Here is a 22,392-nt window from a genome sequence, read left to right as displayed (position 1 = left end):
GAATTTCCATACAAATTTTAGATTTGTCATGTTAGTTACTACAAAAAGGAGAATGACACAGACTGTGTTGGAAGTGGATAAATCTGAGGAGTGTCCCAGTGTTTGGCCGAAGTGGTCTTTCTGTCTTTCCAGGGTGCCTCTTTTCTGTTCTTTTGGCCAAAGAGACCTGGCTTTGTGTGTGTGTGTGTTGTGGGGGAGCATGACAGCTCTTCTGGTTTGCATCCATTGGCAAATCTGGGTTGCTAGCTTCTTTCCGTCCAAGCCTGGGGTGAGTGAGGAAAAAGAAAACCCAGGAAACTCACTGCCCTAATACTCTTTGGGTCCTGACCTCCCTAGCCAGCCTGCCTTCTTCTCTTCACCTGTTAGTCTTGTGGGGGTGTTTGTTGTTGTTTTTAAAAATTGTTTCTAGTTGCATTGTATGGAAAGACCAAGGAAGAGTGGCATTATTCCATCTTTCTAGAAACAAAAGTCAGCCATATTGTCTTTTTTACAACTAGCTCATCTAGTTGAACATGATCTGTTCTTCTCACAAATATCATTACTTCATTATTCTCACTGAGCATCCCACATGGGCTTAAAGACTTAAGACTGTTCTATTATTTTAATTTCATCTGGAGTTAACTCCTATTATGATTATTGATTTTTTGGCTATTAACTCATAGCTTTAGAAGTCTTCATGGGCTTCAGAGCTTTGGTTTTCAGGCTCATGTAGGGGGTAAAGGCTCTCTGTCACTGTCTCTTCTCTCTCTCTTTCTACCACCTCCACATCCAGCAGTTTGGGACGGTCCCACTTGATATCTGGTCTGCAGTACAGAAACACGTTTTGTTATTGGTGGTTCAGAACCACGACCCTCCATAGTGTGAACACTGATGCAGGCCAGGAAAGGCATAAGACCACGTCTGTGTTCTCCTCTGTTCCATATCTTCACATAAGCTGTCATAAGAACAGACAAAATCAGATTTCTTGACCTGGAGTAACTCTTCTATCCCCTGGTCTTTAGCTTCAAATGGGAAGCCTGACTCTGTTCACTCCATGTCCCTGTTATGCCTCGGGACCAGGAGCCCAAAAGGTCTGTAGCCCTGCAATATTCAACAGTTCATCTGCAGACCACAGTGAAGCTTGTCTCCAGGACAGTCATGTCCATTCTGTATTTTCTCAGTTTGGTACGTGGTTCTGTGGCCCCAGCAACTCAGGTACCTCGAACATAAATCATGGCAACATCTAGACCAGATAGGACTTTTTCCTATTTTTCTTGCTTTTGCAAGTTTTAAAATTTAATTTTGCTTTGTTTATATGGGTAATCAACTTAAATCCTATTTGAAATAAGGTGAGATACAACTAAATGGCAATTTATTTTCTTCAATTTTCATGTTCTGTGTTTCTGAATTCAGGGTGCACCTTATATTCAGTGCTTCTGGGAATTTACGATTTACAGTGTCAACCACACACGAAGCTGCAGCAGACACCTCACTCATGTGGCCCTCACCCAGGGACCTAGGGAGGGCAGAGAAACCAATGTGGTGGTTCACAGGAGTGGATGGGGATTCCCGCATGCGTTTGGAAGAATTGAGAGGAGTACAGAGGTCCAGGCCAATTTCTGCCTTTGAAGTTGTTGACCTGAGTCAAGGTTAATGCAGCTCCGGCCTCCATCTGATTTGGGAGATCTCATAGAAACAGTTGAAGGAGACAAATGTGCAGTTTGGCACACTAGTGTTCTTTCCAAGTACTGACACCCTTGTGCCCTAATTCCTACTGTGGAGTGAAAACTATAGGTGTGAGTGAATCCAACTCCACTCCAGGCCTGCCTACTTAGTTCAGGAGGCTGCCACAGCTCCACCTTTTTAGACTGCTATCTAGAAAGACTGGCATGGACAGTCTTTTCTCTCCAGCCACACCCCAGTGTGGAATTGACCACTCACAAGTAGCTTATCCAAATCTCCAGTCAAATAATTTACACCTTTTCAGGTAATTTCACACCTTGGCATTTGCCCTGGGGGAACCTGGCAAAGAAAGAGGCTGGGACTTACCAGCAAGGGTGGTTCATGAAAATAAGATGAAGAACTATCAAAAGGGCATGCATGGCTGAATAAAAGGTGGCCCACAGGCAATAGCTGAAAATAGTGTTTCTGAACTATCTTCAGTGGGAAGATCTCAAAACTCAACGTGCCATTAGGGTTATAAAATAGCTCATAATGTCAAAGGTGAATATTCTGTAATAGAATAAATCATAAAATGACTGGATTGAGATATTAAAACGGTACTACCGTGCTCTCTCTAGGTAGAAGGTCACTAAGAAATGAAAGGTGTTTTTAGACTTCTGAAGATTTACTAAACTGAATTTACATTCAAGTCACAATAATAAAAGTCAAGTTCATTTAAAAACTAAATGCAATGACTACAGGAAACTCTGCAAGCACTCTTGGAAAGAATGAAGGAGAAAACCCAGGACACCCATCGCGATAATAAACCAGCAGTAACCACATTCATCGCTGATTGGCTGCTGAGGAAGGTCAAGGAGCCGAGGCCCGGGAGGCGGATCCGCGACGTCACTTCCGGGGGCGGGACGTCGGCTGCCGGCGCGCGCTCGTAGGACGGGCGGTCTCCATGGCAACCAGCGCGGCCCGTGCGTGGTCCCCTGGTCCCCGCCGCCGCTGCGCCAGCCCCGCCCGCACAAAGGCCGCGCCTTGACCGCCCTCCGCCGCGACCCGGCCCCGCCCCCCCGGCCGGCGCTGCACCTGCTGGAGGCCGCCTGTCGCGCTCGCCGCCGCGCTGACCAGGAAGCAGTTCCGGCCGGCCGCCGCGGTGACTCATCCGCCCGGTCGCGTTCCCCCCGAGCGGGCCATCTTGGTGCGGCCAGTGCGGCTGACCGAGCCGCGGAAGAAGCCGCGGAGACCCCAGGTACGCGCCCGCCACCTCCCCACTCCCAGCCCGATCATTGTCGCAGCGCCGGGGCCCGGCAGCCGCAGGTGCAGCCCCCTTTGTTCTCCCCCAGGTGGGCGCGGGGGACTCCTGCGGACCGAGCCGCTCCCGACCCCGCGCTTCCGCGATCGGAACTGTAAATACATCCTCTTAATCCTTTAGCGCCAGAACAGCCCGGCCTGGAGGCCAGCTGCCCGGTGAGGCCTGCACAAGGAGCCGCATCCCAAACCAGGCCGACATCCTGAGGCCTGAGCCCCGCCTGCCCTGCATCCCATCTGTCCTGCACCCGCCCTGCCCTGACTTCTGACTGGGCCCGCCCTGCTCAGCATCCAAGGCCCCGCGCGCGTCCTGGTGCTCCGGAGCCCCTGCTGCCCGTGGCTGACCGGCCAGCATGGTCCAACCGCAGACCTCCAAAGCCGAAAGCCCGGCCTCGGCATCCGCTGCGAACGCCCAGATGGATGACGTGATCGACACCCTGACCTCCCTGCGCCTCACCAACTCTGCGCTGAGGCGCGAGGCCTCCACACTGCGGGCCGAGAAGGCCAACCTCACCAACATGCTGGAGAGCGTGATGGCCGAGCTGACCTTGCTGCGCACCAGGGCACGCATCCCGGGAGCTCTGCAAATCACCCCACCCATCTCTGCCATCACCTCCAATGGAACTCGACCCATGACCACACCTCCAACCTCTCTGCCCGAGCCCTTCTCGGGAGACCCCGGCCAGTTGGCAGGGTTCCTGATGCAGATGGACAGATTCATGATCTTCCAGGCCTCCCGCTTCCCGGGTGAGGCTGAGCGAGTTGCCTTTCTTGTGTCCCGACTAACTGGGGAAGCAGAGAAGTGGGCCATCCCCCACATGCAGCCTGATAGCCCCTTGCGAAACAACTACCAGGGCTTCCTGGCAGAGTTGCGTAGAACCTACAAGTCCCCGCTGCGACATGCGCGGCGCGCCCAGATCAGGAAGACTTCCGCCTCCAATAGGGCTGTGCGAGAGCGGCAGATGCTGTGCCGCCAGCTGGCGGCCGCTGGCCCAGGGCCCTGTCCAGTGCATCCAGCCTCCAACGGGACCAGTCCAGCGCCAGCTCTTCCCACCCGAGCACGGAACCTTTAGGGTTCACCTCCACCCTGGTAGCATCTGCAGCCATGCAGATAGCATAGACTCTTTGCTGCGGAGAAGAAATATCCATTTAACAGCATCGCCTTGTTAGAAACTTCCCTTCCTGCCACTCTTGTTCCATAGGAGGTCTTCCTGCGACCCTTGGGTGCCCTGGTACCCACCTTGCTGTGCTTCCTATTACGCGCTAGCTCTGTACCCACAACTTGGTGCATGCCTCCCTCTCTGTTGCTTGCAACCCCAGCTATGCCAGTGATCACAACTCTGCCACTCAGGCACACCCACCCCACAGCACGCCCAGAGACCATTGTGCCATCCCTTCCAGTTCAGCCCCATCCACGGATGCTTCTGCGGCACACTCTGCTGCAAGAGCCGGCCACAGCTCCCTGCCTGGTCGCCCTCCTCTCACTGAGGAGCTCTGGATGGAAAGAAGCCAGTTTGGCCAGGTGGTGGCTTGACCCGCCCACAGCTGGTCACCAGCCCTACCAAGGCCAGTGGAGCAGGCTGGGCCTCCTTCCTGCTGTCAGTGACCAAGTGATTGCTAAGTGTGGTTGTAGGATTGTTGGGAGAGGCGTCTCTCCACCCCTACACAGTCCAGTATGCCCCATGACTGCAGCAAAGAACTGTCTCCCAGAGGACACCCTTCTGTTCATGCCTGTCTTTTACTTCCAGAGTTCTGACAGCACCAGGAGTTGGGGGACTCAGGAATTTGCTTGGTAAACAAGGTCATTGTGGACCTGACACCCTGGGCAGTTCCATCAGGCTGCTCCTGATGGATTTGTGATGTCTATACCAAGAGACATGGCAAGCTTGAGGGAGGGACACTAGTGACCCTGTTTACTGCCTGAGATCTCTGTGGAAGGCTCATAAGTTGCTAGTGTCCAGTCATCCCTCTGCCCATGTTGCTCTGGGGTGGGCCCCACCTAGCTCCAGACCCTTCCCTTCTCCATCCAAGTGCCATGTGGCCTTTGTCTCAGTCTTTCAGCCACCCACACCATCTCTAGTCCCCAAAGATGCCTGTGGCCTGCCCTCACTGGACCTTGGCCATTATGTCTAGCCTTTGTCCAAGACTGTCATAACTGGAGACCAGCTTCTCTTGGAGACAGCATTAAGGCAGCATTATCTACCTCTGGCTGTCCCCACCAGGGTCTGGGTGCCCTTTGTAAAGCAAAGACATGGACTGCCTTGGTTCTAATGTGGAGACGGTGCAGAACTGGCCGATGTTCTGATTCTGAACAGAGGTGTACCTCAGAGTGGACAGTCTTGGCTTCCTCAGAGAGATAACCAAGAAATCATATTCTGTGACCAAGCCCTTTGAACTGTGACATCCTGCCATATTTCAATGCCAAAAGAACCGCATGTACAAGACCACCTGGACTGGGGAGATGGGGTGTCTTCCCTGGGTTCTCCTGCCCTTGTCTGAGTAGTCTTGGCTTAACTACAGAAGGACTGCCTTGTGTCCACCCAAAGACGGCCATGCCATGGCCCTGGGACCCATCCTCTCACCCAGAGAGTTTTGATGCTGCTGGGAAAGGGACTGCGATCTGAAGCAACTGCCACCTTGCAAAGTCAGGGGTATCCAGTGGCTGCTGGGATTCGCAGACCATAGCACCTGCTCATTGTAAACTCTGTTAGCCCAGTTGCCCTGCTGAATAATGGCCTGGACACAGGCCTCAGGTCTTCTGGATCGGCCTAGGCCATTCCATTGGGACCATGGTGCTCACTGAGCAGGCACAGAGAGCACACTCCCAGTGGGCGTCCCTGGGTGGGGGCGCTAATGAGAGATGCACAGATCCCTCCCTGTTCTGACTCCAGCAGCTGTATTGTTAGGACCTGTGCCTGCCAGGTAGAGGTGTACCTAGGAGAACATATAGCAGCTCCTAGGGAAATGGGGGCCTGATGGGGAAGAGATACTGGAAGGAAGATTTCCACGTGGTCAGCCTGGCCAGGGGAGGAGACCATGAAAGGAGAGTGTATCTGTCATGCCCCCTGCTCTGGCTGCCCAGGTGGCTCTGTGACAGTACTGTTTGCCTAAGGTGCTGTGCTTCAGAATCTGGAAGGCTGGCTACTTCCCCCTCCACATGTGCTGCCTGGCCTTTTGCATCTGGGTGGTCCTGCCTAGTGGAGCTGCTGTCCTGTTGTGTCTCGTGATTTGTTTGTTGTTTGTCCTTGGTGCTTTCTTCTGTGGGCTTGAGTCAGTGCTGTCTTGTGTGTAGGACCTTCTCGATAGCTCCCTGCAACTTGGAACCTGGAGCAGATGAGAGAGGGTCAGGGCTTGCCCTCCACCTTGGACTTGGAAGAAGATTGCTTGGAGGTGCTAAAGAGCCCATCGTGGCTCTAGGGACATCTTAGTCCTCAGCCAGAGGATGAAACCCAAGGCCCATGTAGCCTCAGAGGGAGAACACAGAGACTGGGGTCCAAGCTGAGGGGGAAAGTGGGGAAGGAAGGTGCTTTGTAAATATTTTGGGGTTATAATTTGTCTAAATTTTAAGAGAGCAGGACATGACAGGGACAAGCAGTGGCGTTAATCAGTGCACGTGGAGGAGTTTTACATGTCTCATCGCTGTTGAGACATTGTGACCACCCTCTGGTCTACACGTACCTCGTCTGGTAAGTAAGCTTCATTGTATTGTAGGGTATACTTGGAGATGGGGTTTGGCAGAGTGGTGACTCCAGGTTTCGTGTGTAGTGTGACCTGGCAGAACTTCATGTCCTAAAGCATTTCGGTGACTTCTAGGAAACAGCCAAGACACGTTGCGTTGGCCACAGGTGAGTATGTGATGAGGTTTGAAAATACTCTGTGGTGGTGCCAAAGGACTGCCCTGGCTCACATGCCTGCTATCTTGAGGATAGTCACCGCTGATCCAGCATGGCATGAGAAGCTGGCATGGGCTGAAGTTGACCTAGCAGCAAGCCGGGGTCACACTGCAAAGGACCCTCTGAGGAAGAGCTTTGAGGGCAGAGGGCAGAGGCCTCTGTCCTCCAGCTTAGAGGTAAGACTCAGTTTCCCTCTGCTTGGTGAGTGTTTGCTAAGCCCCATAGGATGGGGCTTCTGGGGGAGGAAGCAAGAATTGGGGAGGTGGGGGAGGGAGTGCTGCAGTTCCCCTTCCTCAGGGTGCTGGGAGCTGCCACCCTCACTTATCTCTCCCAGACCTGATGTTGGATTTGGTGGCAGCTGGCCCAGCACAGAAAAGGTAGAACAGAGGGGAGGAGACCAGCTCCTCACTTAATGGTACTAACACCTTCTTGCCCCCTTGGCCTCATTAATGTATGTTACAGAAATTTTGGAAATCAAGGAGAGAAAAGGTGCCCCCTACCCCCCATTTTCTTTACGTTTTCTGTAGTTGGAACACTGCCTTTGGTAGCTCTGTGGTATGACTGTCCACTGAACACATCCCAGGCATCCCCCGTGCTGTCACTTCTTTACTTTGAAATAGCCGTGAACTCTTCCACCTGGCAGAGGGACAGCAATGCCAAGTGGCGTCAATGCTGTTAGAAGTTTCACTGTTAAAAGCTGATGAATATCTGTGCAGAGGTTTTTGTTTTTCTGTGCTCCCCTCCCACCAATGTCAAGTTATTTCCTTGGGGTCGATTCCCAGAGGTGGGTTTATTGAATTAAAGACTGTGAAGACCTTTGAGGTTTTTATTACCTACTGACAAAATGATTTCCAGAAATCTCTGTGTCCGTTTACCCTGCCACCAGCAAGGGTGAGCGTGCCCCTCTGCTCCTGGGCCTTACCATCGCACTAATGTTTGCTAATTTCATAACGAAAAAACGGCAGTGCTTTAGTCTGCATTTCTTTGGGTTTTAGCTCAGTTGGATACCTTTTCACACTGAACAACTGTATTTCTTCTTTTGTGGACTCTGCTCTATTGATGGGGGTCTGATCGATTTGTATGAGTTCTTTCCGTATTAAAGATACTAACCTGGTGTGTGTCATTGCTGCAGATGTTTCCAGGTTCTTACTTTGTGGGTATATTTTAACTTACTGAGATCTTGACATATGCAGTCAGTCAGTCCCTCTCTAGCACAGTGTCTACTAGGCTATGAGGTGAAGCAGACAGTTGTGTTTTGTCTGTTGTTCGCAGCTGCATCCTAGCACTTCAGCAACACCTGGGGGACATTTGTCACATCGTTTGCACAAGCGTGAGACAGGCCTTGGGGTCTGCAGGTGGTTAAAGGGATGGTCCCTGCTACCGTGTTTGTGGCCCAGGAGCAGTTCTCATACTTGTGGGGCATAGGATCTCTGCCTTCTTAGTCATTGAGGACCCCAAGGAGTTTTTGCCTAGAGAGGTTTTATTGCCATGTTATAAAGTTTAAAAATATTAATTTAAAAATAGGATGAAACTCATGGCATGTCAACATAAACATCACATTTTAATGAAAACTGCATTTTCCAAGACAAACAATACATCGGTGAAGAAGAGTGGCATTGTTTGACATTTTTACAAAGTTCCATGTCTGACTTTACTAGAAGGCAGCTGAGGTCTCAGAACTGCTTCTGTACTTTCTTTGGCAAGACCATGTGTCCTAAAGCCTCTGAAAAATTCCATGGTGCCCTCGTGAGAACAGTGGGAGAGGTACACGACATTTTGTAGTATTATTTGAAACAGTTTTAGGTCACAGCCCAGAAAAGGGCCTTGCCCCGCCTAAGCTCTGGTCTGCATCCCATGTGGCCTATGTGGTTTCTTTCACTGCTTTAAACTTTGGGTCTTTTTTCTCTCTCAATAAACAGTTATTTCTGGAATTAATTTGCATGAAATGCAAGATGAGGTTCTGAATGGCCTTTCAAAGATTTAAATACCCCGACATCGACATCATATATTCAGGTCTTTCTCTCCCTCATGCATGTTCTTTCCTTCTTGGGTCACGTGGAACCTCATGGATCAGAGACCCACTTTCTGTCTCTTCAGTGGATCTGTTCATTTTGCCCAGTGCCCCCTAGTTTGGGTTTTATTATTTATGCTCAGATCTGCTCAGGTTCCCCCTCCCCCACCAGATTTTCTCAGCTGTTCTCGCACAAGATGACTAAAACAAGGAAGTCCAATGAAGTCTGGAAATCCCAGTAGCAGGTACAGAGCTTGGAAAAGCATCATAGCTCTGGTGAGTTCCTGTAGAGTCAGGGCAGCCCCCAGAAACCCTGCTGTCAAAGGCTGGGTGCCCTTTCCTCCAGCGGGCAGAAGGTCCAGCCCTGATTTCCACAATGCATGTCCTGTAACTACTGCCAGGTGGGACTGGTGGTAAACGTGTGTGTCCTGGCAGCTCACCTGTTGCCCTGCTGTGCCCAAGGTGAGTGTGCACAGTGCCCACCTGGGACACACACACCCACACCTGACCGGAAGTATGGAGCTGCAGGCCCTGACCCATCCACTGGCCTCTTCCCTAGTGACTATAATATGTGCTCCTCCTCTGGACTTGGTGTACCTGACCTGGTGGACTCCTGGCCCTTTGGTGGCCCAAAGGCTCCCATCTGCCCATGCCGTCTGTAGGCCAGAAGTCTGGGTGTTGCCTTCACCGGTCTCCACCCAGCACCTGCCTTGTTACCAGGGCCTCCAGTGTGTCTCCACACAGTCCTCAGAGCTGCTTTGTTTCACTGCCCTCTCAGGCCTGGAAGGCTGGTCTGCGGCTGACTCCTGCTCCCCCTCAGTGATGCTGAGACGAGCTGGCACTGCTTGCCTTAGAAACTCTGATCACTGTCCCCTTGCCCCCTCCCCCACTAAGCTCACACCTATTAAAAGTTGTCACCTTATGTTGTCACTGACCTTTTTGGTCTCTCCCACCAGATGGTGCTCTGTGTACCTAACCCAGTACCTGACCTCTTCAGGGCAGGTGCCATGGCTGAGCAGTGGAGGGTACATTACCCACGTCACACAGGCCACCCCGGAGCAGCTATACACAGGCAGACAAGGTCCCCAAGCCCACAAATCTCTGGATTTGCCACAACGGTCCTTTCCTTCGGAAATTTAACTTGCTTATGGTTTTTGGGATGGTAAATGCTCCTGCAGCCCCATCCTGGAATGTTTTTCTATTGTCAACAGGATGTGCTGTCAGGATCCACAGTGCCCTTTGTGTCAACTGAGGGTGCTGCTGAGAGGCAGGGAAGGGTGGTCCCCATCCTGCTTTTCTCTGACCACTCTGTGGACATGTAGAGGTTAGGCTGTCTCAGTTGATCCCACAGACATCAGTGGCGTTTCCAGTTCCTCAGGGCCACCTGCCCTTGCAGGGCAGAGGGGTTTTTTTTTTCCTGCAAATAGGTTACTCATTGAATATATTAGGAATGTTGAGCTATACGCTGTTGTAAATTCCTGTTAGCTGTGATGGCTAACTATATCCCTAGCCCCCACATGTTCAAATTCTAATAGTGTTGGGCAGTGGGGGGCCTCGGGAAGTGATGAGGTCAAACAGTGGAGCCTTGTGAATGGACACAACAAAGAGATAGCCAGCTGGCCCTCTGCAACCTGGAAACAGGCTGTCACCAGACAATGACTGAGCCAGCGCCTGTGTACTGCACCTCCCAGCCTCAGGACCATGACAAATGAGTGTCATTTTGGCCACCTTGTGATAGCAGCCCTGACTAGAAACATTACACTGGAAGCTCAATGTTTTTTACAAATTCAAAGTTGATTCGTTTGGATTTTTCATAAAATTCACATCTCTTGCAAAGCATGGCATTTTCTATGACTTTGTAATGTTTTGTAATTTTATTTTCTCCTCTTAGCACATTGACAGAAGCCAGCAGGCATCCTCTGCACGACCCCTGTCCTGTTGCCAGTGCAAGATGGTTTCCCAAGCTGACTGTCACTGCTAGGTTTTTTTTTTGGCAGGGGTCTTGCTCTGTAGACCATGTTGGCCTGGAACTTGTGATCCTTGCTGGCATTACAGCTGTGCACCACCATGCCCGGCTCTGTCATTGCTATGAATGCACACAGGCAGGCCCATGGACCCCCGATTCAGCATGCCGTGTGCTGTTTTGTTGTGGCTGTATGTTCAGATGCTGTCTTGGTCTGTTTTTTGTGGCTATAACAGAATATCGTACACTTTGTAATAATGGACAGAGGTTTATCTATCTTCATGGTTCTGGAGGTTGGAAGTCTAAGCCTGGCTCTAAGCACCTGGTGAGGGCTGCCTGTTGCATCACAGCATGGTAGAGGGCATTGCGTGGAGAGACAGAGCAAGATACAAGCTTGGGTCTCTTCCTTTTACAAGGCCACTAATGTCATAATAGAGCCCCACTTTCATGACCCCATCTACTCCTAAATACCTCCCAAAGGCCCCACTTCCCAATTCTAGTAAGAATTTGGGGGTTTCCAACGCATGAGCTTTTGGGGTGGCACAAACCACAGCAGAGGTGCTGTGCACTTTCCCCTTTGGCTGGATCTTCCTACCCTCAGATCATCCACCTACCCCCACCTGAGATCTCTCAGCTCTTGAGCAGCTCCTGCGTGTTGGGAAGCTGGCTTTCTCTGCTGGCTTTCTCATTACACTGGAAGCTCAATGTTTTTTACAAATTCAAAGTTGATTCGTTTGGATTTTTCATAAAATTCACCTCTTGCAAAGCATGGCATTTTCTATGACTTTGTAACGTTTTGTAATTTTATTTTCTCCTCTTAGCACATTGACAGAGGCCAGCAGGCATCCCCTGCACGACCCCTGTCCTGTTGCCAGTGCAAGATGGCCTCCCTCTTGCCCTCCCTCCACCCCAGACAACTGATTGTCACAAACTTAGCTCTGGGGTCTAAATCTTCTTTCAATCGTCCTTCCTATGTTCCAGAACTTCTGAATATAGCTGTGAAACCCAGATTCCAAAGGTTCCAGTAGTCACAGAATCCTGATGGTGACTCCCCCCCCCAAACACCAGGAAGCCAGGAGAAATTGCCAGCTCTCTAGACAGGCCGCAGTGTTCTCAAGAAGCAGAAAGTCCAATGACTGCATGGAACCCGCAAGAGGTGTCCAGGCACACACCTGCTGAGGCCCACCTCTAACAGGCTGCTGAGAATGGAATGCAGTAATGAGCTGTACTTAAGCTTGGAGAGCTGTCACATCTGCTCCTATACTGGAATGGGGTTCACTGATAGACCACTTTGCCAGAACCAAAATGTTGCACAGCCCAGCAGGTCCTTTACCAAACCTGTTCTGTTTTCTTCCAGGGCAAAAAGCTAGACTACATTTCCCAGCATTCCTTACAACTAGCCGTGGCTAGATGACTGATCTTAACCAACAGAACATTGGTGTGGGTCCTCTGTACTCCTTGCCCTCCCACCACCTTGATTTATGCCCTTGTAGGCCTTGAAGTGGAGGGACCTGGGCCCTTGACTTACTGGAGGAGAGCAGCCAGTGAAGCAGAAACCTCCACGTCCCCTCCCCCCCCAGGAAGCAGTAAGTGCCAGGTAGGGTCCCTATACACTTCTTCATGGAAGCCTATGGTGGAGTGTCATCTCCTTCCCCACCCCCCAACATGGTGAGATGAGCACTGTTTGCACCCCCCCCACACACACACAGGTGGAAGTCACTTCTAATAAGGGGACAAGGGTGTTTGGGTTCCTTACTGGATGTCTAGTTGGCCAGTAACCTTTGTCCTATGATCAGGGGGCAAATTGGAGGAGGGGGATTGTCACTGTCCGCACTACTTTCCAGTTCCCAGCATGTACGAACCCCCTACCCCTCAGAGATGGGAGCCACTGAGTCGCAGGACCCCCATGGTGGGATACATGAGAAACCATGTGTCAGAGCACTGGGGTGGCCAGACAACGTCAGGGACCTGTAGGTCTTGAAGGCCTGAGGTGCCAGTGGCACACTCAGAGAGCAGCAGGGGATGGCAGCAGAGACTCCCACCTTGCCAGGGACCCTTGCCCTTGCCCTCTTCCTCAGAGCTGCCCCCACCCCTGGACACACATGGTCTGGCCAGGCAAAGGGAAGTCGCATCAGGAGGGGCCTGAGGAGGTCGGAGAGGCCCCCAGAGCTCCAGTCACAACCCCGATTGCGTTTGAGCTGAACGTTTCTTGTAAATAAACAGGGCTTCATCTTAAACACCAAGAGGTCATTCGAAAGATGAATGTGACAAGGAACCTTGGAATCTGCCGGCTCTACCTCGCAGAAAAGAGGTTCAGCAAACTCCATTTGGACTGGGGTTGGCAGGAGATGAAATTGCTTCTATTTATACTCCCAGCAAGACAAGAGTCCTCAGGAACCAGCTACACATAATTCATTTAAGTTGTGGAAAACAAAACAGCTCTAGATCAGTCACAAGGAGAGGCAGAGAAGACACCGGTGTACTCGCTGCAGAAGGAGCTCTCAGGGCAGCAAGGCCGTGTCAGAGCGATGCCGTCTGTGGCAAGCCAGCTGCCTGGAGCGTTTGGAAGAAATTTCAGATCTGAGTGAGAAAAACAGCCGCAGAGACACTGTTCACTGTACCCCTGCTGGGTGCCAGGGGCCCTTCTGGAAGCAGAGGGACAGTGATGACCAGGGCAGGCTTTGCCCTTGTGGAGAACTCATCTCGTGGAGGAGAAGAAGGAGCCTATGTGCCCGTCATACAGGGTCGGAGAGGGAAGGAGGGTGGTGGTTCAGGCCCAGGCTGGGGAGGCTGCAGGGGCTGTGTGTGAGAGAGGCCTGCTGGGGGCTGGAGCAGCCTCTGCCTCCAAGTCAGACTGTGGTCCTGAAAGGAAAAGTTAGCCTGAAAATCAATAGGTCTTGGACTCAGGAACATAGTTGCTCAGTCTGGGCTATATTGCATACACACTATCCATTGTGAACTTGACCTAATATGACACACGCTTACCGTGTCGTTAAAATGTTATTTAAAAATAAGATATTTAAAGATTTTGCAGTATTCTGGTTTATGGAGGTATATAAACTTCTACCCGCTGTTCCTCCCTGGTTGATGATATGTATATATCGTGTATATTTCTTTAAAAATAAGGTGGAATTTAGATACCGTGGAATACTAGAATTTAAATGTATATTTCAATATGATGTGACAAATGCATGCAGCCATGTCACTAAATCAAAATATGACTATTTCCATCACCGGGAAGATCCCCTCGCGCCTCCTGCCTGTCAGCCTCTCCCACCCCTGCGGGGGGGGGACCACTGTTGTAATTTCTGTGCCAGAGACCAGCTCCGACCGTCCTGCACCTTCACGTGGACGGGCTCAGGGAGCTCTGGTAAAAGTTCAGCCTTGCGTTTGTGAGATGCACGCACACTGTCAGCACTTTGTGACCTTTCTCACTGATTAAGGATCTATTCCTCGGATCTGCCACACTGATGCCCAGTTCTGGTTTGAACAAATGTGAATCTAGTTGCTAGGAACATGCCGGAGGAAGTCTTCTCGTGACATCGGTTTGCATTGCTCCTGGGTAACACCCAGGAGCAGGTCTGCTGTGTTGGGAGGTAAGGTGATGTTTAATGCTGTCACACTGTCACACATTCTGGGCCAGTTGGACTTGCTTGGGCCGTGTACCCGAGCTCCTGCTGCTGCCTCTCCCGGTCTCCATGTGACATTAGCAGCAGCCACTTTGGTGGGGAGTAGTGTGTCTCACAGTGGCTTTCTTCTCCATCCCCTGACTTCTAACTCTTCTGAGCCTGCTTTTGCTCACCAGTGCTGCTTCCTTCTTTGTTCAGACACACATAAAGTTGCAAGAACTGTCAACATGTCAACATCCGTACCCCTGCCAGCTGGGTCCTACAATGGACAATGTGCTACACTTGCTTTACCTCATTTTGTCCACCACCACATTTTTTTTGGTGGCACTGGGATTTGAACTCAGGGCTTCATGCTTGCAGAGCAGGTGTTCTACTTCTTCAGTCACACCTCCAGTTCATTTCGCTCTGGTTATTTTAGAGATGGGGGTCTCCTGAATTGTTTGCTTGGGCTGGCCTCAAACCATGATCCTCCTGATCTCAGCCTCCCAGATTAGCTGGGATGACAGGAGTGAGCCACTGACACCCGTGACATCACGTTTTTTATGCCTACTAAAGACACCCGTACACTTGGCTCTGAAACCCTTCAGGATGTGTTCTTCTAATTCCACATGCTGAGAAACCCACCATCTTAGGTTCACCATGAACCCTCCCCCGTGTCAACACAGAAACACCCAGCCCCAAAGCTTTCCTCCGTCTTCAGGACACAAAGATATTCTGATTTCTTTTAAAGTAATTACCACTTTTTTTTAACCTGTAGGTCTGTACTTCCTCTCAAATGAACTTTTTGTGGATGATTTGAGGTGGGGGTTGATTTTTTCCCCCATATGGATATGTCTATTAGCTCTGGGAACACTCATAGCCAGATTTTTTGTTTCTCCATTGGATTGCTCTGGTGATGTTTAAAATCAAGTGTTCCATTGGTCCATTTGTCTATTTCCTTGCCAGCACCACACTGACTTCATTACTCTGGCTTCGTTGTAAGGTTTGAAGTCAGGGTGTAAATTCCTCAATGGTGTTCCTTCTTTCCTAGAGGGCTTTCAGTGTTCCAGCTCTGAACTCCAATCCAGAAAATCACTAGACGAACATGGTGATTTAAATTTAATTTGTTAAAATTAAGTAAAACTAAAGATTTAGTTCCTTGGGTACAATGGCCACGTTTAAGATGCTCACTGGAACACTTCTGTTCTCAGAGGATGATCGTGTGCAGTGCTATTTTTAGGTCCTTTGCAAATCTCATCTGAATTCTAGAATAATTTCATCAATTTCTACAGAAAAGTCTGCTGGGACTATGACTGGGAAGACATTGACTCAAGTGATCAATCTGAACGACGTTTAAATAACACTGGGCCCTCCGCTGGGTGAATGGGGTTTATCACTCGTCTTATTTAGGACTTTAATTTTTCTCAGCGATGTCTTAACAGTTTTTAGTTAATGTATTCCTCAGGATTTTAGATTTCCTGATGCTGTTGTAAATGGAATTTTTTTTTAAAAAAGGAACTTTCATTTTGCAGTTACTTGTTGCTCATGTATAAAAGCAAAGCCAATTTTTGTATTTGCTTTTTTTGTGTGACCTGGCTGGACTTACTTGTAAGTTCTCACAGTCGTTTCTCAGATTTCTACATTCATGATCTGATTGGCTGTGAACAAAGAGAATTTCATTTCTATCTTTTCTTTCTGTGTACCTTCTACTTCTTTTTCTTGTCTTTTTGCTCTGTCCAGGGCTTTAACATGCACTGTCAGAGTCCCCTGTGAAGTGCCTGGTCACCATCATGACCACGTGACCATGTGAAATAGCAGACATCCTTTATCAGATTCAGGACATCTCCATCTGTTCTTACGTGCCAGTCTTTTTTTTTTTTTAAATCATAAATGGATATTTTCTCTGTATCCATTTAAAGAATATTTTTTTTCTCTTTCATTGTTATATGGTGGGTTAAACTGATTTTCAAATGACAAACCAATCTACATTTTGGGGATAAGCACAACTGAGAAACTGAGTGCTACCCTTGTTGTGGACTGTCGCCTTTGGCTGGCTAATGTTTGGTGTTGGTTATGGGCAGGGGTGTTGATCTCACTCTCTTTCCTGCAGCATCTCAGTGTTAGAGTTACGCTTGCTCGCCTCATGAGCCAGGCAGTGAGTTCCTGCTCCCTGTATTTTCTGGGAGCGTGTATGAGGCTGAATTGTTCCTTCCTTCCATGTCTGATAGAACATGAGTGGAACCCTCTGGGCCTGAGGTTTCCTTTGTAATAGCCAGGTGATTGGTTTTTTCCACAGATCTGTAGGGTTCACTGTCATCTGTGAGCCTTGGGCGGGGGTGTCTTTCAAGCAATGTGTGCACTGTGTCACAGTTGTCACATTCGTTTGCATGAAGTTGTTCGTACGTGCTCTTTTCTCCTTTCAAGGTGGGCAGGACTCCAGGTCCTCTGCCTCTCTGTCACCTCACAGGATCAGTGATCTGCGTCTCCTCCACCTGTCTCCTTCCTCGTCCTGATTAGAGTCTGCCAACATTACTGACCTTTGCAAAGAACCTCTTTCTGTTTCAGCAGGTCGCTCTCTGTTTCCCTTTCCCATGTCAGTGACTTCTGCTGTCCTCTTGCTTCCTTCTTATTCTGCTGACTTTCATTTATCTGTTCTTCATTTTCAAATTTCCTAGGATAGACCGAGGCAGCTTTGCTTCTACTCCCCCGAGCACAGCACCTCTGGGGGCTTGGGGTTGGGAGGGTTTCCTGTCCGTCCCTCAGGAGCTGAGAGCTCTAGTTTGATGGAAGAGGAGGATCGGGCAGGGGACCATTCCTTAGGTTGATGCAAAGACAGCACTGGCCCGCCCCAGTATTTCTGGTGAGCACCAGGTAGGCCCATGGGAAGAGCCCATGACCAAGGGCGTGTGGCCTCTGAGGGTGCTTGACACCCAGCTGTTCTAGATGGCCAGAGCCTTTAAGACCTTCCTACAATGTCACCTGCTTCCCCTTACCTGTCTTTATGACAGCCCCTTTCCTCCTTGGCGCTACAGGGGCAGCAGCCCCAGTGGGTCATGTCGCCTCTCCTCAGTGGGGCTGCTCAATTTTGGGATTCACTTCCCTCCGTTCCCTGGGGGTCTTTGCTGTCTCGTAGGCTCAAGGAAAACCCTGAGCTGAGGCTGCTTGAGGCAGCCTTGCCTCACTATTAGGTCGGGAGCGATGGTCTCTTGTGCCTTTCCACATCCTGACCCTCCTCTGGCTTCTTAAAGACAAGAAAAGAAGGGAAAATGACTTTCTGTTCTTGACTCAGACTGATTTCAATTTGAAATATTTGCAAGTTGTCCTTCATTTCTGTTCCTTTTCAAATATGTCTCTGCTATTTATACGCAGTGCTTATTTCTCATGAACTTAACTTTTTATCATGTTTACTGATTCATTCTATTTATAAAAGTTGCACATGTTCACTGTTGAAAATTTAGAAATTAATAAAATTAACCTAGAGACAGAGCTCTCAGTTTTAACCTATGCTCCTCTCCTCTTAGTTTTAAATAAGACTGTTTAAGTACAAGATAATCCACACTTAGAAAAATGGAAGTAGCACAGAAAATAGAAGTGGAAGTTGCTCTTTGTCCCTTCACTTCCCTGTTTTGTTGTTGTTGTTGTTGTTGTTGTTTGTGGTACTGGGGCTTGAACTCAGGGCCTGCATCTTGAGCCACTCCACCAGCCCTTTTTTGTGATGGGTTTTTTTGAGATAGGGTCTCACAGAACAGAACAATTTGCCTGGGCTGGCTTCGAAACGTGACCTTCCTGATCTCTGCCACCTGAGTACCTGGGATTATAGGCGTGAGCCACCAGGCACCCAGCACATCCCTAATATTGAATATGACTCATATCTACCAAGATTCATGCTAGAATTTGGTCCCCAGGGTAACAGTGTCAAGAGGCTGTGGGAATTTCCAGAGGAGATTAGGTCACTAGGAGGGATTAAAGCAAGGTTATCTCTCAATGTCGTTCCCACATACGCCCACTAGCCTGTCCACATTTCGTCATGAGTGGAAACACACAAAGCCCCAGAAACAGGCACCATGCCCCAGAATCATAAACCCAAATAAATTCCTTTCCTTTTAAATTACCCAGTTTTAGCAACAGAAGACAGACTGAGGCACTGCTGGACCCTATTCCTGGGATGTGTTCCTTTCAGCCTTGTCCTAGGTAAATGCACCCACACCAAATGTGTGCACACATGGCGCCGTGGTGGAGCCCACGCCCATGGCCGTGCCAGCAGAGGGACAGCGCCCGCAAAGTGGCCCCGCCCCAGCCCAGCCCTGCCCTGCACAGACAGCTTTCCTCGCACAAGTCTCGCACGTGTCTCATCGCGGTCACTCTGCCTGCTGATCACTGGGCTGGTCCCCCCTCCTGTGACCTGGGCTCAAGTGCTCCCAATCCCGATCCTGGTGGCTTCCTCTTGCTGCTCCTGGGCCTCTAGTTAGATAAACTCTTCCCGCAGATGAGGAGTTCTGCCTCTTTCCTGGGGACTCGCCCTCCGAGTCCACTTGCTGTCTCATCACGGCCGATGGGCTGAAGTTTCTGTACCAACTGGGATGCTAAGTGGCATTTTTAGCCCATATCAGCTCTTTCTACTTGAATCATTCTGGGCACTCTAATAGGAAATTGTCCATTTCATGGAGATTTTTAATTTATCAGTACAAAATTGTGCATGAGCCTTCTCTCAGGCGCTCCTCTGTACTTGTCTGTCCCCTTTCTTCTGCTTCCCTTAACCTGTTTTTGCTCTTTATGGATTAGATTCGTCAGAGATCAACTATTCATTGTGTTTATTTTTAAAGGATAAGCTGTTGCTTTAAAACATCCTGCTGTTTTTCCTCTTTCCTATTCATGAACTTTTGTTATTTTTTATCATTTCCTTCTCTAAGCCAGGGGTTCCTGTTGGTGAGAAAGAACCCAACTTTATACATTAAAAAACCATAAACTTGCTGGGCTGTTACCAGGTGTTGATAGATATCAGGCTTCCACAGCAATTAGATCGAGGACAGGATTACTGAAGGGTTAGTCCTTTCTCCTCCCCTGCAATTTTTCTCAGAATCCTAAAAATTCCCATGTCCATTTAGAATGTCTAAAGATAATTAGTTTAAGTTCCCAACTCATTTCTCAGATCACAGAATCCTTGTCTTCCCTCAGATAGTCTTTCAGAACTAATAGGCCCCAGAATTCATCCCACGAAATACTTCTCTATGCCTTGGGAGTCTCTCTCCCTACCCCCAATCCGTGCCCCACCCACCTGTCACAATCCAGGATCCCAGTTCTGCCATCTGCAGGTTCTCCCCCGAAGTTTGGTACACATCTAACCTGATAGTGGCAGTGACTGTGACACATCTGAGTAGGCCCTGATGATCAACAGAGCGTTTGTTCCCATTTCTCCTTTTGTGTGGCAGCAGGACAGAGATCCTCACAGCGCCACTTATAGAAAGTGCACCAGAGGAATGAGCAATATGAGCTCCTTACATCAAATGGGTAAAATAAGGGGCTGCGGTAGCATCTAGCTCACAGGCTTAGTGCTGACATTCATGAAGGGCTGGGCTCGGAGTGACCAGCAGGTGACCCAGGAAGTGAGTGATGCCCAGATTCAGAACAGACAGACTAGCTCCAAAATCTTACCTTCATCATTGTTAAAAAAAAAAAAAAAGAACATAATCTATTTTTAATCTTTTCTTAAATGACCCCCTTGTAGGTCTAACATACCTGTGGCAAGACTGTATTTCTTTCTTGTATTTCTTCTTTCCTTTAGGTGAGCACTAAGTGATCCAGCTTCCTCTCTGGTCCTGGGGTCTGGGGTCCAGGGAACGTGTCAGGCAAGGAGCAGAATGGTACCAGCAAGACTTTTTTGGCCTTTGTCCCTACACCCAAGTCCAGCTTGAGAAGTGGGTTCACCTAATGGGAGTGATATGATCTAGAAGAAACAGGAGGAAGAAGGGGAACCCATATGCTCAGAAGACGTTTCTTAAGGCTGTGGGTAGGGAGGGCCTGAGAGCAGGGGTTCCTGAGCCCCATCACTGGCAGAGCTCTCTACTTCCAACCCGAGGGGAGGAATGTTGGGTCTCCACATGGTTGAAGGGACAAAGGACAAGAGTGTACTCTCTTCCTGTAGGTGCTAATCCCTCATGATGAATCACCTCCCAGAAGTCATGACTCTTAGAACCGGGAGAAGTTCTTGGCACTGGGATTAAGTCTCAGCCTGAATTTTGGAGGAGGCACCACGATTAAAGCTAGAGCAGCAAGAACGCAGAGAAATTAGAACTCCTGCACACGTGTTAGGACCGCACTGTAGTGCTGCCACACAGGCCAGCAGGTCTGTGAAATGGTAGACATGTGTTATTGTGTGTCCCACAAGTCCTGCTTGTAGGTATCTATCCAAGAGAACTGAAGACAAATGTCCCCATAGAAACTTCTAGTCAATGCTTACAGTAGCATTAGTCAGAAAAGTAAAAAATGTGTAAACAACACAAATGTCCATCAAAGCATGAGTAGATGAACAAAAGAGGACCTGTCCTGTGTGCAATATTGGTCATCAGTAAAAAGGAGTGAAGTACTGACGTGTACCATAGCAGGGGTGACTTTGAAAACATTGTGCTAACTGAATGAAGCCAGAAACAAAAATCTATTTAAAGACTACAGGCATAAATCACTAGACTGCATAATTCTAAGTTGCTAGACTTATTTAATAAGCCTCAGATGAATAAAAGCATATAAATGTTAAAACTCCATTGCAAACAAGAAGCATTTAAATTCTATATATTCGGTTATTTTTCTTTCCAGTAGTAGAGACAGGAAGTAGATTGGTGGATGCCAGGGGCTGGGAGGTGGGTAATGGGGAGTGACTGAGCCTAAAGTCACCTTTGGTGATGGTTGTACAACTCTGCACATCAACTATAACGCAATGAGTTGTACTTTGAGCAGGAAAACTTAATGGTATGTAAAGTCTATTTTGATAAAATTGTTAAAATATCCAAGTATCCCCCAAGTACTGGGGATGTAGTGCAGTGATTGAGAACTTGCCTAGCACGCTCAAGGCCCTGGATTCAACATCCAGCAGTGCAGGAAGAGGAAGAGGAGAAGGAAGAGGAGGAGGAAAAGGAAGGGGAAGAGGAAGGGGAAGAGGAAGAAGGAGGGGGAAGGGGAAGAAGGAGGGGGAAGGGGAAGAAGGAGGGGGAAGGGGAAGAAGGAGGGGGAAGGGGAAGAAAGAGGGGGAAGGGAAGGGGAAGAGGAACATCAAGGGGAAGAGGAGGGGGAACAGGAACATCAAGGGGAAGGGGGAAGGGGAGGAGGAAGGCAAAGCAGAAGTGGAAGGGGGAGGGGGAGGGGAAGGGGAAGGGGAGGAGGAAGGGGAAGGGGAAGAGAAGGAAGATGAAGAGGAAGAGGAGGAGAAGGGGAGGGGAAAGGGGGGGAAGAGAAAGAGGAATGGATCGTGTATACATTTTTTGTTTTGTCTTTTTGTTTTTGGTGACCCCGAGGTGACATGAACAAGTATATATATTTGAAAGGAACTTAATAATATATACAGAATTGAAATACACAAACATAAGGCTATGAAAGTTGAGAAGGTGGTTAAGTGGAGTTAGAAACATCTTGGGTGCTGGTGGCTCACACCTGTAATCCTAGCTACTTGGGAGGCAGAGATTGGGAGGACAAGTGAGACCCTATCTCCAAAATAACCAGAGAGAAAAGGACTAGAGTCATGGCTCAGGTGTTGCTTGCCTTCAGTTCAAACTCCAGCACAGCAAAGCAAGAAGGGAGGGAGGAAGATCTTAGGCCTGGGGAAGTAGGAGAGCAGCAATTATGATTTGTTCTAATAATGAAAGGAAGAATGTCGACATTTCTAGGAGAGCCACAATAGAGTAGCCAAACTAAGAAAGGATAAAAGTAGAACAATAAAAAATACTCAACCCCCAAAGGCAAGACAGAGAG

The 22,392-nt window shown here is 49.1% G+C and overlaps 1 protein-coding gene across 9 annotated transcripts; it reads left to right on the top strand.

The window, feature by feature from the left end:
* Positions 1 to 2,702: 2,702 nt before the first annotated feature.
* On the top strand, positions 2,703 to 21,218 carry Rtl6 (retrotransposon Gag like 6). Of its 9 annotated transcripts, XR_012451031.1 has the most exons (5): positions 2,703 to 2,899; positions 3,083 to 7,027; positions 12,183 to 12,422; positions 13,049 to 14,421; positions 20,216 to 21,218. XR_012451031.1 is itself a non-coding variant. In XM_020167431.2 (2 exons), exon 2 carries the CDS (start codon positions 3,312 to 3,314, stop codon positions 4,029 to 4,031), a length of 720 nt encoding a protein of 239 aa, XP_020023020.1. In that variant the 5' UTR covers positions 2,703 to 2,899; positions 3,083 to 3,311; the 3' UTR covers positions 4,032 to 7,965. The 9 variants fall into 9 exon arrangements, 1 of the variants encoding a protein (XP_020023020.1); XR_002212662.2 differs by lacking the exon at positions 20,216 to 21,218 and having other exon boundaries at positions 3,083 to 6,644; positions 13,049 to 17,933; XR_002212656.2 differs by lacking the exon at positions 20,216 to 21,218 and having other exon boundaries at positions 13,049 to 17,933.
* Positions 21,219 to 22,392: the final 1,174 nt, after the last annotated feature.

Source organism: Castor canadensis, chromosome 8, assembly GCF_047511655.1.
Source record: "Castor canadensis chromosome 8, mCasCan1.hap1v2, whole genome shotgun sequence".
Taxonomy (NCBI): domain Eukaryota; kingdom Metazoa; phylum Chordata; class Mammalia; order Rodentia; family Castoridae; genus Castor; species Castor canadensis.
Note: the sequence above shows the minus strand (reverse complement) of the source record. Positions and strands in the feature narration are given on the sequence as shown.

Coding starts and splice junctions, on each gene's coding strand:
- Rtl6 (XM_020167431.2), top strand. CDS start 3,312: ATGGTCCAACCGCAGACCTCCAAAGCCGAAAGCCCGGCCTCGGCATCC.